This window comes from Manacus candei, unplaced genomic scaffold (assembly GCF_025592945.1).
Source record: "Manacus candei isolate 608988 ecotype Guabito, Panama unplaced genomic scaffold, ASM2559294v1 h1tg000057l, whole genome shotgun sequence".
Classification (NCBI taxonomy): domain Eukaryota; kingdom Metazoa; phylum Chordata; class Aves; order Passeriformes; family Pipridae; genus Manacus; species Manacus candei.
Window position 1 is genome coordinate 5,598,216 of NW_026138105.1, and position 14,425 is coordinate 5,612,640.

The window sequence follows — 14,425 nt, forward strand, 5'->3', positions numbered from 1 at the left end:
TAGGCTAATAAATTCTACTGCTTTTTCAAGCATCAAATTTTCATATGAGGAAATGGAGCTGGCATTGCTTCCCAGTCACCAGCTGAAATGATTTTTTTTTAATCATCATATAGCTCAGATATAACTTTCCAACCAATCTTTATAAAGCAGCTTTGTTTTATCAGTTTCCTAATCCCACACACTACCTTGAAACCAAAGGCCACAACTTCAGCTTCTGATCTGCAGTTGGCCCATCCTAGAACTGCTCTTGGAAAGAATTCTTTGGTCATAAACCTGCTGGTTCTCATAAGGGGAAAGGCTCCAAGATTCGACATGTTTGAAAGGACATCCTGATCCCAAACAGCACTATCACTTTGTCCCCACAGCAGGAACACTGTCCCACTCCCAGGTAGCAGAAATCCTGGATCCTGGGTTTGTAACTAACTAATCTGTGGGTACAAAGGGAGACAAATGTAACATGGCTACACTGATTCTTCAATATTTCAAAGTAATTAGAAGGGACAACAACAGTTAATGTCACTCTGCATTCTGAGAACAACTATTCTTGCTGTGCTGCTCTGGCATAGCTGGCCCAGAGCTCCAGCTGAGCTGGGCAATGTAGGCAGCTGGCAGACTTACACAACAGGAACAGGATCACCATGGGGAAGTTTAGGCAGACAAGCTCTCCAGATTTAGAGCTTCTGACACAATTTCCTGCACCTTCAACATTGCAAGGAACATTAAACTCACAGGGCAGTGACCATGAACAAAAATCCAGGTGAGCCCAGAAGCAGTTCCTGCTCACCTGTAAGCACCAGGGCATGATGGTATCACTGGGACTTTAGAGTGGCTGCCCAATGTCCAAAACCTTCCTAGTGGAAAACTCTGTGCAATCCCTTCCAAGGCCTGGTTTGACTCTGAACAGGTTAATAATTTCCTTGGTATTAATGAATGTTTTGATGTACACCACTACCAAAATGTAAGAACTAAATTCCTGATCCAGCTGCTGCTCAACTGTGCCAAGGAAGTGTCTTCAATCCCTCTTGCACCACCAGCAGCAGGACCAGCCCTTGGCCAGCACTGGCACCTTCTGGCTGCTCCTCAGCCACACAGCCTTTCACATGCCCAACCAGGGCAGGGGTAAACTGGGCACTGCCACAAAGTTTTGGGGGAAAATAGTCACCCATCAGCTCTGCTTGGCCTGCCCAGATCTCCTGACTGTGTCCCTGAGCTGCCTTGTGCATGGAGCAAGGAACAGCCCCAAGCTTTGTGCAGGGCTTTGGGGTCTCTTCGAACACCCGCCTCACGCAGGAAGCCTTGGCTGTGAACAGCCAGTGTAAAACATGTGCTGATAAAGCTGAAGCTTTGGCAGTGCCACTGTTTCTAAGCAGTCTATATCAGCAAGGTGAATCCCTGGCTGTGGAACCATCTGCACACAGCCTGGAAAGGAGAACACGCTCCGTGTGTGGCCACAGGGACACTCGGGGCAGCAGCACATGGGAAGCTCTGCACCACCATTTCCCCCCCAAGATTCTTCCACCTGCTACAAGCATGACTGCTTTCTGCCCAGATGGAGACAGGACTTTCCACAGCCAGTATTCCCACATCCTATTAAGAAACAAAATGGTCATAACTGAGGACAAACAGTGCTAAAAGCAGGACAGCCACTGAGCAAACAAGAATGATTGGAAGTTCCCAAAATCTCTCTCAGTACAGCCTGTTGTCTTCAAGCAATGAGCTCAAAAGAAGTCAAGACACTTCTGGAAAAAAATCTGTATTCCTAAGTGTGTCAGAAAGACAAGAGAGGTAGAACTGAATCCTCTCCTGTGATGGCCCTCTAGCCTTGGTTTGCAGCATGACATGAATGACAAACTTCCATCGCTGCTGGCAAGGCAGCACACGCCTGTTTGCACATCTCAGTTCCCATTTAATTCTCCAAATTAGATTTCAAGGTTGTTTAAATTTTCCATAAAGCGTATGCACGCAGTGAGCTTTCTTCACAACCTTAATGCAGGCTCATTAGCACTCTCCTAATGTTCTGAAATCAAATGCTGTTCTAGAAAACAATCTGTGCATATCATAAACAAATGAAATGATCGTGACTGGGGAGATGTTAAGAAAGGCAGACAAGAAGTAAACAACACTTCTGGATGAGATGGAAAATGCTGCATGTGTAATGCCATTATAAAGTACATTCTTGTACAACCTCGTATGTCAGAAAAGGCACTGACAGAATGGGAACACACAGGGCAGTGGCATGACTGAAGGTCTGCAAAGATTTTCATATAATGACCCCTGAATTACTGAGAAGTGATACTGAGGCCAGATGTAGAAGACAACATCTGTTATTGCAGGAAGGAGAATCAGCTCCTTGCACTCCATGGAAAGGAATTAAGGAAACAGAACAGTGAAACTGGAGACAACAGACAGGTTCTGGTTTTAGAACACATACACACGTACAACACACAATTAAGTCCTCAAGTTCACTACTAGAGTGTAGACCCACAGTTTAGTAGGGCTTGGGGGGAGAAGAGAGAGCACAACAACACTCCCACAAAGACCAGTTGCGTTATAAGATGCTGCTTTGGGAGAGAACATTCAGAGGGGGAACTGAATTCATTAAAATTTGAGTTTCCTGAGTTAGCTGAAACTCTACAAGAGCAAGTCAGAACTGCTGCAATAAAAACCAACCCATAAACTCAACGAGGACCAGCAGAGAGACCAGCAGTGCTGCACAGAACATGCCCTTGTACCCACATGATCTCCACATGAAACCTCACTAGCTGAAGGATTTTAAACCTTGGAATACTCAAGAGTACCGGGTACTAGAATTCTGGGATCTCAAAAGTTGTGTCTTAATGGATCTGCAAATATAAAGCAGACACATAACAGAACCAACCAGAGAAAGGCCCTAAAATATTCCAAATTATAAGCAAAAAGCAATATAGTACATGAAAACCATTATTATACAGAGCTTAGAACTTCAACATAATTCACTTTATGAAGTGTTTTTTCACTCATTTGTCTTTCTTTCTGTTGTACTTCAGTGGTTAAATTAGGAGAAAAAAAAGAGGGAAGAAAAAATAACTGTACTATTTTAGTATTTAACTGGATACTTACTCTTGGAGGTCCAATAATCATTCCTGTCCATCTTGTAAGTGTCATATCTTCATCATCTTCAAGGCCCCAGCTAACTGTTCCATCCCCTACTCCCTTCTGACCTTCTTCAAGTTCTTCCAAAAGACGAAAATTACGAGGAACTTTTACTCCTGAAACAATCAGAAGAACATTTTGATTTGAGAAATCTAGTAAAGAAACAAAGCTAGGGTAATTTCCCTGATACCTGTGGTCAGTGCACAGAAAACATTTTGGTAAAATCATAAAAATATGACTATTTTTGAATGACAATATTTCAACATTATGAAAAAGCTATCCCATATTTAGCTTGGATTTTACAAGCAAAATCAAGGTATCCCCAAATAAACCTGCCAGAAGGCTGATAGGTCACATGTTATGGCAGGCAGTGAAATGAAAAGAAATCTGTTTCCTCAGATACACCTGGTATTATGGAGCTCTAATTTAGCACTTGTGTATATGATTTATAGCATGAAAATTTAGAAGATTCTCCAAAACGACACCATGAGAGGCTTCACATCACTTGACTGACTCAGAGCTTTTAAAATACCTTTTAAAGCAAATAAAACTCTTTCGTAACATTAGGAGGTTAATCTGAAGTTAATTGAAGTGGGCTTTGTCAGCAGCAATAGCATCCTTTGTACTTATGACCTCCACCACCAAGGAATTAAAGCACTTCTTAACTGCTGGCACATTTATCCTCAAAACACACATTAATGGAAAGCAATGGCACAGAGAGCCTAGGTGGCATATCCAAGGTCACACACTAAGTCAGTGGTGAAGGAGGATCTCAAACCCAGGCCACAGTGGACTTAATGACTCACTCTTCTTCAAGGTATCTGCACCTCGGGCATCACAGAACAGAAACACTTGAGGACACCTCTGCTCCTTTTGTTGTGTTTGTGGGGCCAGGTTTTGCTATGAGGGGGCTACAGGGTTGGTTCCTGTGAAAAGCTGCTGGAAGCTTCCCCCATGTCTGATGGAACCAGTGGCAGCTGGCTCCAGGATGGACCCACCAACGGCCAAGGCTGGGCCAGCAACGCTGGCAGCACCTCTGGGATAAAATATTTAATGAGGGAAAACGTTACTGCACAAGAGCAACTGCAGCCAGAGAGAGGAGTGAGAACCTGAGAGAGGAACAGCACTGCAGAGCCCGAGGTCAGTGCAGAAGGAGGGGCAGGAGGTGCTCCAGGCACCAGAGTGGACGTGCCCCTGCAACCTGTGGGGAAGAGCACGAGGAGGTACCTGTGGCCCTGCAGCCCATGGAGGTCAGTGGGGATGCAGAGATCCACCTGCAGCCTGTGGAACAATGCTTGGCCATGTGAAAAATACAGAGGATCTAAGGCACTGCAAAATGTAGCAGTGCTTAAAATTGAGTAACTCCAGTAGCATTAAAGTTTCCTTTAAATACATTAAGGACCTAAAGAAACTAAATGTCAGAGATGATTTTGCTGCAGAATCAGTGTGGTCCAAATTTCATTCACTACAAAGCATGCATGAAGGAAACCAAACCAGCAAATTACTACAGAAATCAGTTCATTGGCCAGTCTGACACACACCTAACGTGATCATGCTGTAGAACATTCTGAGGAAGCACAGTTCAGTAACACAGCTGCAGCAGCAGCATGATGAGGAGCCCAGACTCAGAAGAGCAGCATCCACAGACACCAGACCTACACTACCAAACCTGGTTCAGGGGCTGCTGAGCACGACTCCAGCACAGCTCCCTGCCAAATCCCCTCCCAGCCAGGCCCTGCTGTTACCATGGCTGCTGAGAAACACAGATCTTTGGCTGCAAAAGGAAATGAGTCAGTTGGGGCTGGTGAAGCCATCACCATGAGATTGCCCCAAGCACCAAACCCTGGGTGGTAACAGGACCACTCTCACATCCCCTGCACAATGAACTCCAGCATTTCCTCTCCCAGAAAGCCTTAAAAGTATGAAGTGTGTAGCCTGTGAACCTCAGGCATATGAAGGTTCAGGTATGCAGGTTATGCCTGACCCATGACAGACAATCCACTCCATTTTTAATTCTACTCCCAACACTCTCCACGCTGTAGTCTGGGGAGGCAGAGCAGCCCAGCTCCAGCACTGGGAACACAAGAGCTGGGGGACAAGAGAAGCAGATGGAGCAGGAGTTGAAGGACAAGGTGCCACCTTTGCTTACACCCCCCCCTCTATTTCCCTATTTTTGCTGGAGTGGATGCACAGGAGAGCTGGTGATGGGAATGATTCACAGCAGGCAGTGCCCTAAGCCACTGTCTGGGCTTCAGCCCTGCCCGTGAAAGGAAGGGTCAGGAAAGAAGGGTAAGCAGAAGGTCCTTCTAGAGGGGGACTCCACCTTCAGTCTGACACAGCAGCTCTTCCACAGTGCAGGTGATGCCACAGAGGAAACTGTGGCTGTTACCAGATCCCCAGCCTGAGCCCCCCAACTCCAGTGATCAGCCTGAGCCCCTGAATACCTGCTTGGAATGTGTTACAGAGCCAAAAAAACACTCTTACAGACCACAACATCACAATGCTTAACAAGCATCATCTCAGCCCTTCGGTCCTTGACTACAACCCTTCATATTTATCAGTGGTGCAAAGACAATTTACTGATATTTGCTCAGCCCAAACCAAATAACCCAGGAGGAATCAGCTTTATGGCAGGCCACACATCAAAGAAGGAAACCACAAATACTGCCTGTCCACCCTTCCTCTGAGCATCATGCCCCATTCACTGAATCCCCGTGAAGAAAATTAAGTGAGCATGTAATTAAAAATGACATCATCATGTATATATTCAAGCAGGCCACAACCAAGGCTGAAAGGCAGCCTTAGTTGTGAGATTTGCTAACCAGAGCTAGGCTTGGCTTTACAACTTACGGGAAGGCAAGGCAACTTTATTGCTGAGCTCTCCCCAGATACAGCTGCTCTGATTCAGCATGAATCCAGCATGAATCAGAGCCATAAAAGAGTCACACAGGACCTTACAGTTCTCTGGGAAGCCTGAGGTCTCCAGAGAGCTGGCGAGTCATATCGTGGGCTGGCTCCAATCACATGGAAAACATTTCCATAAATGAGTGCTAATTCCACAGCAACTGCTCACTTGTGACCACTGCAGGGGCATGATGGCAAAGGGAGTGCCCAAGGGAAGTACATACATTCGAGTTTTTATGCACTTTACAGAAAACAAGGTGATCATGGCAGATAATTGGTCACTTTACACCCAATGACCCTGTCCAACAGCATCGCTGCCTCCTAGAAATGTGCTAAAGCTCAGAGGTGTAATATGGAGGATCCTCACCTCAGCCACCACAGAAGGTGGTCATTCAGCTCCCTCCCTGACACACTCTCAGGAGATTCATACAGCAGAAGGAAAAATCACACATATGCATATAGAAGACTATGCTTTAAATAATTTCTAAAAGACCTGCCCTTAAGCAAGGCAGAATACAAGATCAGACTGACCCTTCTGGTCAGCCAGGAAAGATGCATGTGGCCATTAAGCCAAGCCCAGCTCCTCTTCACTTGCAAGGGCCTGGAGCACTCATGGTCCACTACCACATCCTGCCAGGACCTGAACCTCAGAACCCACATGGACTTTATCACTTGTGGTCCTACACAAATACATCATCATCATCATGTTTGCTGCCCACCAAGATTCCTAGAGAGTGACTGGATCTGTTCTAGGCACACACAGTATTTGCCAAATGACTTCCATGGCTAAACCATGGCAGATGCAGAACCAGGAGATGTCCTGTGCCTGCTGACACAACCATGAGCTGTATTCCCTCCCCCCACCCCCCAATAAATACCTTGCATAACCCTTTCAGTGTAGCAACAGAGATTTCCAAGGCAGCAACCAAACTAACCTGTTTTTCTAAGAGCCCTTCATTTAACACAAGAAAACCTACATGAAGTGAGAGCAATTAAAAAGTAATCAACTTGTCTAAAGTACTTTCAGTTATGCATTTTGTCTTTACTATGGTTCAAGATGACTCTCAAATAGCAGCTTCATTTGAAACAAAAATACAGTAATATCTCAATAACTGCTTCACTTGCAGCTTGTGCTGACCTCATAGAAACACTCCCAGAAATGGAGCTGAAAACATATTTCAGAGCAAAAGGAGGTATTTACTATTCATCACAACAGCTAAATCATAACTGTACTGACAAGGGAGATCTCCAATGACAGACTTGTACAGTCCTTCTAAAAGTTAACACCTTTCAGTAACATCCTTTGGTGAAGCCTCAAGCCTACACAATAGTTCAGCAGTTACACAAAATTAATGAAATCACTTTATGGCAACTTAAGAGCAGAACTAAACCACAAACTGAGCTTTCCAGAAAGTCAGGAAATGTACTTTACACCTTGCAGATCTCAGTGTTGCAGTTAAGAAGCTGCTTGGTTTTGGGTGATGTGACTTCCTCCTCAGCCTTCAAGAGAATCAGGACCTTCTGTTTTCCTGGTCAGAAACCCCCCTGGCAGCTCACAACCCAGCTGTTTGCTAAAGCAATGAGTTGCAAGACAGAGCCAGCACACTGATATGGGGACAAAAGGAGTGTGACCAATGTCTGGTCAGAGTCTCACTAAGGGAAGAACAGAATTATTCCTGGAAGACACTTAAATGTCAGCTTGGACTTTTAAAGAGCTTAAAGCACTCTCAGGTTTATCTTTTATCACAACACTACTAAAGACACAGATACTCTTACAACAGTTTTAAGAGTGATCCTACCAGTCTGAGATTCTTCTCAAATTTACATTCCCATGAAGTTCACAGTACATTTGTACCAAGTTAAAAATGACACTTTCTCACAGAGTACACTTTTTCATCTTTCCATTTTCCTCAGTTACACACTGGAAGCAATTCCAAATCCAGAAGCCTCAGAAGCTGAGAACAGCACACTGAAACCAGGTGGGCAGGGTGCCTTGGGAGTAGATCCTCTTCTCAAGCATTTCTGATCAGTGTCAGTAGAACAAAACATACACCTCTCAAAAACTTCAAGAACACATTTCTCTCTCCTTTCTAAAGTGAAATTCAATTACAAGCATTTCTCTTCAGGACTAAAGCACATGCACAGGGCACAGCACACCTCAGCAAAGTACCTAGAAAATGCACTTCACTCATGGGGCTCCAAAGAGAGGAACTGTCTTTTGCTGAAGGTTTCTCAATATCTTCAATGATAACAAGCAAATTCTCAAACTGGCCTTTATGGACAACTTAAAGTCTGCTTTCTGTACTAGTTCCTAGTTTACAGTAACTCAAGGGAGCTGAAATCAAACAGCTTTAAACACCTCTGTTGCTTAATACATCAAAGAGCCTTCTGTTGCTTGTTTCTGTGTATTTAATATTCAGCTTTAATTACATCCTTTCCAATATATGTCTCATCTCTTTGCAAAGATTGTGACTGCTGCCAATTGGATAAGCTTACCCTTGCAGCACTGGAACTGTAAAAAGTATGTAAACATTCTCTGTCACAATGGTATATAAGGTTTCTGAAGTGATGGAATATTTAAAACTGCATAAAAGGCTTTCAGCAATTGTCACAAAAGCTTTCAGAACACAGGAACTTTACATTTCTTGCATCATCTTTACAGTCACAATTTCCACTCTGACGATGCAGGCAGGTACTGAGGTATTCTGCAGACCCAAAATAACTTCCTTGAAACAATCTGAGTGTTTTCTTTCTGTGTAAGCTTGAATGCTGGTTCTACCTTTCAATACTTTAGGCAGGTCACTTGAAAAGAGATCACTTAGTCTGAGGCAGGCTGGCAGCACCACTCAGGTCTGAGGCCAAGCACAACTTTCCAGCAGCAGCAGAGTTAAAATCAGATGATTTCTGTGCTTGTATCACAGCTGAAAAGCAAACACTTCCAGTGCAGCTACAAGTGACTCTAGAAAGTAAGTCACCCTGGACTGGTGTCCTGGACCAAATCTTTACACTTCATCTCCCCAGGGAAAAACCCACCATTTCCTTTGGCACTGTGAGAAGAAATGGTTGGGACTCAGGGAGAGCTGCTCTCCTGCTGGCCCTCCTGTCACAGAGGATGGCTGGGTTTTCCCACATTCACACCACCCAAAGGTGAAGGCAGAGCACAGGTTTGCAGACAAGCCCTGAAGAGCAGGCGCTGGCACTGCTGGGCCAGGCTGTACCAGCACAGGCAGGATGTGCCCCCCAGGCCCTGCCCACACCCGGGAGGACAGGGCACAAACCACCAGGAGGGGGAAGCACAGTAACTTGGAATAGTTAAAACACACCCTCACTACCTGAAAATCCCACCCTTCCCACCCCTCACCAAATCTGTCAGTAGTGCACCTTCCATGATCCCCACCTGCTCACGTGTTTAACGCACTAATGAATACTTTTAAGTTCTCAGCCAGAATAAGGTTCTTCAAATATATTATGTAATTTGTATCACTGGACATGAAAATATGCAACTGAGTATCATCTTGGAGGAGTTGTGAACTATTTACCTTTTTATTCAGCCTACTGCATCCTTCTATTACAGTACACAGAGCTCTGCAATCAACACCTCTAGCAGCTGCTATTACAGTCTATCTTACTTAAGAAGGCATAATTTATCTTCCATTTTCTCTTCAATTACTTTTCCCCTACCCTTGAGTATTTTACTTACAGGCTCAGAGGGCACTTGGTGGCTGCAATATTTCCTTTGAGATAAGAAAGGCTGTTGTCTGCTGTGCACTCCAAGGAGCCATCGTGGGGCACTTCCAGGGGCAGCTACACCTGTATCCTTCAATACACAGTTTATTCTTATTGTAAGGTCTCATTTGCTTTCCACAAGCATAACTTAAGAGTTTACAGTGATGTTATAGGGCCCTCAACAGTTACAAATATATATTTTTATTACACTGTACCAAACCTGATCCATGCTCTTCTCTTGGGAGCATTAAGCCACATATGTCAGCACTATCGTGGCCATGCACTGAATTAATTGTTTTTCCACAGTTCCTCACATTCTTTGAACACATTAAATCTGGGCAAACCATTTTACTACTGAGTTCTTCCAGGTTGTTGGTAAACATGGTGTCTCAAAGCCCTGCAACATACCCACTAAACTAAATTATGAGAGAAAAGTGAGTTAAATGAGGTCATTAAACTCTTCCCAGGGTGAAAGTTAGGGAAACAGGATCTCACAGGCCAAGACAGCTGGATTTTTACCCATTATAAAACCTGAATCTGCAGGACAGCAACACGGAGCAAGCTACATAGGGTTGGGGTTTTGCCCTTATTAATTATGTCTACCTGTTTATTAGATACAAATATGTAATCTATCTACTTATCTAATTGCCAGGACTTTTTTAAGTCACAGGGACATTTGCAACCACTTCTTCCTCTGGGCCAGGAGCTGCTTTTGAAGACAGAGTGAGTATTTTTCATCTTCAATATCTGTTTAAGCTCCTTTGCTGAACACAAACTCAGGATATCACATATATTCCAGTGCTTTACAAGCAAATAGGAATACATTAAGATTTCCATGAAACAAGTATTAGCAAACTCTGTTTTCCAGATGGGTGAAGGCAGTTCTAAGGTACTTGCCCCAAGTCTCGCAGTGATGGAGAGTGAGGAGGTGTCACCTCCAGGCCTCTCTGCCTTCAGTGCAGGGTTGGGAATGAAGAAACAACCTGCATTGCAGTGCCACTGCCAGCACCTGGACACTGGGATGTCCTTGCTGTCAGGAGAGGGAAATCTCCATCCTTTCCCAACACAACAGAACAGGGAGCACTGCTGGGAGGGCAGCCCATGAGTTACAGCCCAAGCTCTCAGGCTCCCACCCATGGCAGCTGCTGCTCTGTATCCTGAGGGTCTTCCAGACTGAATTTTGGGGTTTTTTTTGCACAAATCCAGTGTTCCTGCAGCATATGTTTGTAAGTCACACTCCTCATGATCAGCTGTCACTGCAGGCACAGGACACTGAGGGCCCTGCTCCCACTGCCTGCTCCCAGCACTGGGGACACAACAGCTGTCAGAAACCCTGGAATAACAGGAACAGCCCAAGAGACACAGTGTGGCCAACACATGATGGGTAACAAGAGCCTGTCTCGGTGCTGTGCTGGGACTGTGGCCACAGCCCAGGCCCCTCCATGACCACCCAACAATTACCTCAGGAGCTGCACAGGCTTAACACCAGAAATATTTGCCTTGTTCTTCCAGTCAAGTACAAAATGCAGAGTCAGCAGCTTGAAAGGATCCCTGAGAACACATGGCAGCCAGGAGAACATGACAGAACAGGGCAAGGAGGATCCACTACAGTTTTTGTGTCTTTAATCAACTCCTCACAGTCACAAGTGTCCAAACACAGACCTGTAACACATAATTCTCAGGACAGCACCTACTGCACTTTAAAAGAGTTTCTATTAACTTGATTACTATGAATTATGTGCAATGTGATGGTTATCCTTAAAATCTGAAAGTGGTCACGGACAGAGAGCTATCTGTAAAAAAAGAATTCCAAAAGATTTCTGTTACATCTCCAGCAGTCACCTTCTGGTGAGCTTGTAGTCAAACTCTGGAGGGAGCAAGTTGAAAACAAAGCACTACACGGGCACCTGTGAGACCCTACATGGACTGAAGAAAATAGGACAATGAAAGTGGCTGGACAGAAGTGACTAATTGACTCTATATGTTGAAGTTCATTAGAGGATGGCAGCAGAGAACAAAAACCATTTCAAACCTAGTTCCAGCATTGCTGTTTAAGGCACAATGATAAATGCAAAGAGAGGGTGTAACTACTCAGAGCAGGCGTGGAGCAATTTCAAAGGGTATAAAAATACACCGACTGCTTGGAGCACACACGTCCTGACACGGTTTTGGTGGAAGAGGGAGACACCAGGAGCGAAAAAGGCTTTTAAAGCAGCCGATTTCCCTCCGGTAACTCCAGCCAGGGCCCAGTGAGTGCCGAGAGGAGGGAGCGGGGCCAGCCCCGGACACACGAACCCGCCACGGGGGAGCGCGGCAGGAAAAGCGCCCGAACGGCGGCCCCGGGACACCCGGCCCGGCCCCGAAGGGTGCGGGCGGCTGTCCCGGCGGCGGCGGCCCCGGCCCCGCGGGGCTGTCCCTGTCCCTGTCCCGGCCCGCCCCGCGGGCACAGGCCCTGCGCGGACTGTCCGCTCCAGCCAGGGGCCGGGACACACGTCCCGCAGGGGCCAGCCGGCCACGCTCGCCCTCCCGGCCCGGCCCGGGGCCGCTCTCCCCGCTCGGCCCCGAGATGGCCCGGCCGGGCCCGCGGGACCCGCGCACGGAGCGGCTCCGGCTCCGGCTCCACCCCCGCCCCGCCGGGCCCCGCTCGGGGCCGCGCCACCGCCCCGTCTCCGCGGCCGCCGCCCCTCCGGGCACCCCTCGCGCTCCCCCGCCCCGGCTCGGCCCCGCGGGAGCCTCGCCCGGCCCGGCCCGTCCCTCCCCGGCGCCGCCGCCCGGCCCGGCCCGGCCCCGCTCACCCGCGCCCGTGGTCGCCGCCATCTTGCGCCGCCGCCGCCGGCCCCGCCCCCGCGTGACGTCACCGTAACGCGGGAACTGCGGCGCCGGCGGGCGCGGCGCGGGCGGGCGCGCTAAGGGGAGCCCGCGGCGCGACGTCTGCGCGGGCAGTTAGTTCTGTGGTGCACGCACAGCGCTTCGGAGCTGTATGACGCGGGCGGGCGCCTCGAGGATTATCGCCCCCCTGCCCCGCCCCGGAACACCTTGGCCGGGGTGGGCAAATACCAGCGCGGTGCCGGGCACTGAACACCCGTAACACTCCAGCACAGCCTCCCCCAGCCCGCTTCACTTAGTACATAACATGAAAAAAAAATTTTAAAAGCAGAAAGATGAATTCTGCTTTGCGTTGCAACACGCCTTCCAAAAACTGTGCCCCAAGACTTCGTGTGAAAATTTGCAGAAACGATTACGAAGCAAAACGTGTTGGAGGACCCATCGCAGTTTAAGCCGTTTCCTGCAGCGAACCTCGCCAGACTCAGCCCGGAGCAGCAGCGAGAGCCGAGGAGCTGCTCCCGTCCATTGTTCCGTGAAGCTGCTTTAGAGCGGCAGCGTTGGCCTCGCTGCCTGGATCGCATTTCATCGAATAACATTGCATTTTACCCACGGCTGAGCGCGGCGCTGGCCGAGGGCAGCAGGAGGGCAGCAGGAGGGCAGCTAGATGGCATGAGAGCCCAGCTGAGCTGGATGGGGACAGGGGAGCCCATCTGAGCTGGCCAGGGCAAGGGGACCAGTGGACCTGGATAACCAGGTTTGGCACCGAGCAGCCAGAGACCCCTCTTGCTTCAAGAGGTTTGTTTTTTTTTTTTTTAATACGCTGCAGAAGAAAACCATGCCAGAAAGAACACTTCTGTCCCTGCACCTGTGGTCTGGAGGCTGCTCAGGGTCCCCTCTTTCCCTGTGTGCCACCACTGCCTCCTGCCTGTTCCCAGCCAATGCCAGCTCCCAGCAGGCTCCGTGTTGGTCCCCAGGATGTCACAGAGGCAGCAGACAGGTCAGGGCTGCAGACAGATGGGTGGGAGAACACGGATAATTAACCCAGCAGCAAAATAGAACAAAATGGAAGAAGCTGAAAGCCCTCAGAAAGCTGAGCAGTCTGACCTGTGTCCATAAGAAACTCAAAGCAAACACAAACCTTCAGTCTGTCCTGGTTTAAGAAATCCCTGAGTGGGATTTTAAGGCTCTTTGTAGTAATTTTCCTCAGTTTACTGCGGTGCAACATCTCCCCTTGGAGCTGTGTCCACAAACAGCTCTGTCTATAGGGCCTCTGCAGTGCCATGGATCCACACAGGGAATCTCACCAGCTCCCCGGATCCACATAAGGAATCCCTCCTGCTCCTCCAAGGCCCTGTGTGACCACAAGCACCCGCTCACCGGGGGCAGCTGCAGTCTGGGCAGAGAGCAGGAGCCTGAGCACAGCTTTCTGTGGAGGTGAGACTGAAATGAAAGAGCTTTTAAAAGCATTTAAACTGAAATGCTCTCTGTGGAGTTTAACAGGAGTGCCTTATTCTGCTTCAGCTCTAATCTGTTCCTAATCAACTTAAGACAAATTTATCTTAAGCCAGATTTGCAGCTGTTAAGAAGGATCCACGTAGCCTTTTGCTCCAAAATTGCCATATTGGTTTTGTGGAAGGATCCACATCTTTAAATGGGTGAAACAGGGGACCTGGGAGCTGTGTCAGGAGTGAGGAGTCACAGAGCCAGCTCAGTCTCTGGAGCCCAGCACAGCATCCCATGGAAAACTGCATCCAGAGATTAACTGCTGTCCCAGTTTCTCATAATTAAGCAAGATTAACAGATAAATAGTCCCAGCAGCCACCAGCATGAGTAGCTC

The 14,425-nt window shown here is 47.6% G+C and overlaps 1 protein-coding gene across 5 annotated transcripts in view; it reads right to left on the reverse strand.

Annotated features, from left to right (window-relative positions):
* UBE2V1 (ubiquitin conjugating enzyme E2 V1) overlaps positions 1-12,623 on the reverse strand; it is a 32,489-nt gene extending 19,866 nt beyond the window's left edge. Inside the window, exons 1-3 of one of the 5 annotated variants that reach the window (XM_051802832.1) lie at positions 12,558-12,607; positions 9,737-9,853; positions 3,100-3,248 (exon numbers count right to left, since the gene is read on the reverse strand). In XM_051802832.1, coding sequence (XP_051658792.1) covers positions 3,100-3,144 — 45 coding nt within the window. In that variant the 5' untranslated portion in view covers positions 3,145-3,248; positions 9,737-9,853; positions 12,558-12,607. Of the gene's footprint in view, positions 1-3,099; positions 3,249-8,532; positions 8,616-9,736; positions 9,854-11,223; positions 11,430-12,557 lie in introns of those variants that run through there. The other 4 variants (XM_051802831.1, XR_007907036.1, XM_051802829.1 and 1 more) reach the window with 4 other exon arrangements.
* Positions 12,624-14,425: the final 1,802 nt, after the last annotated feature.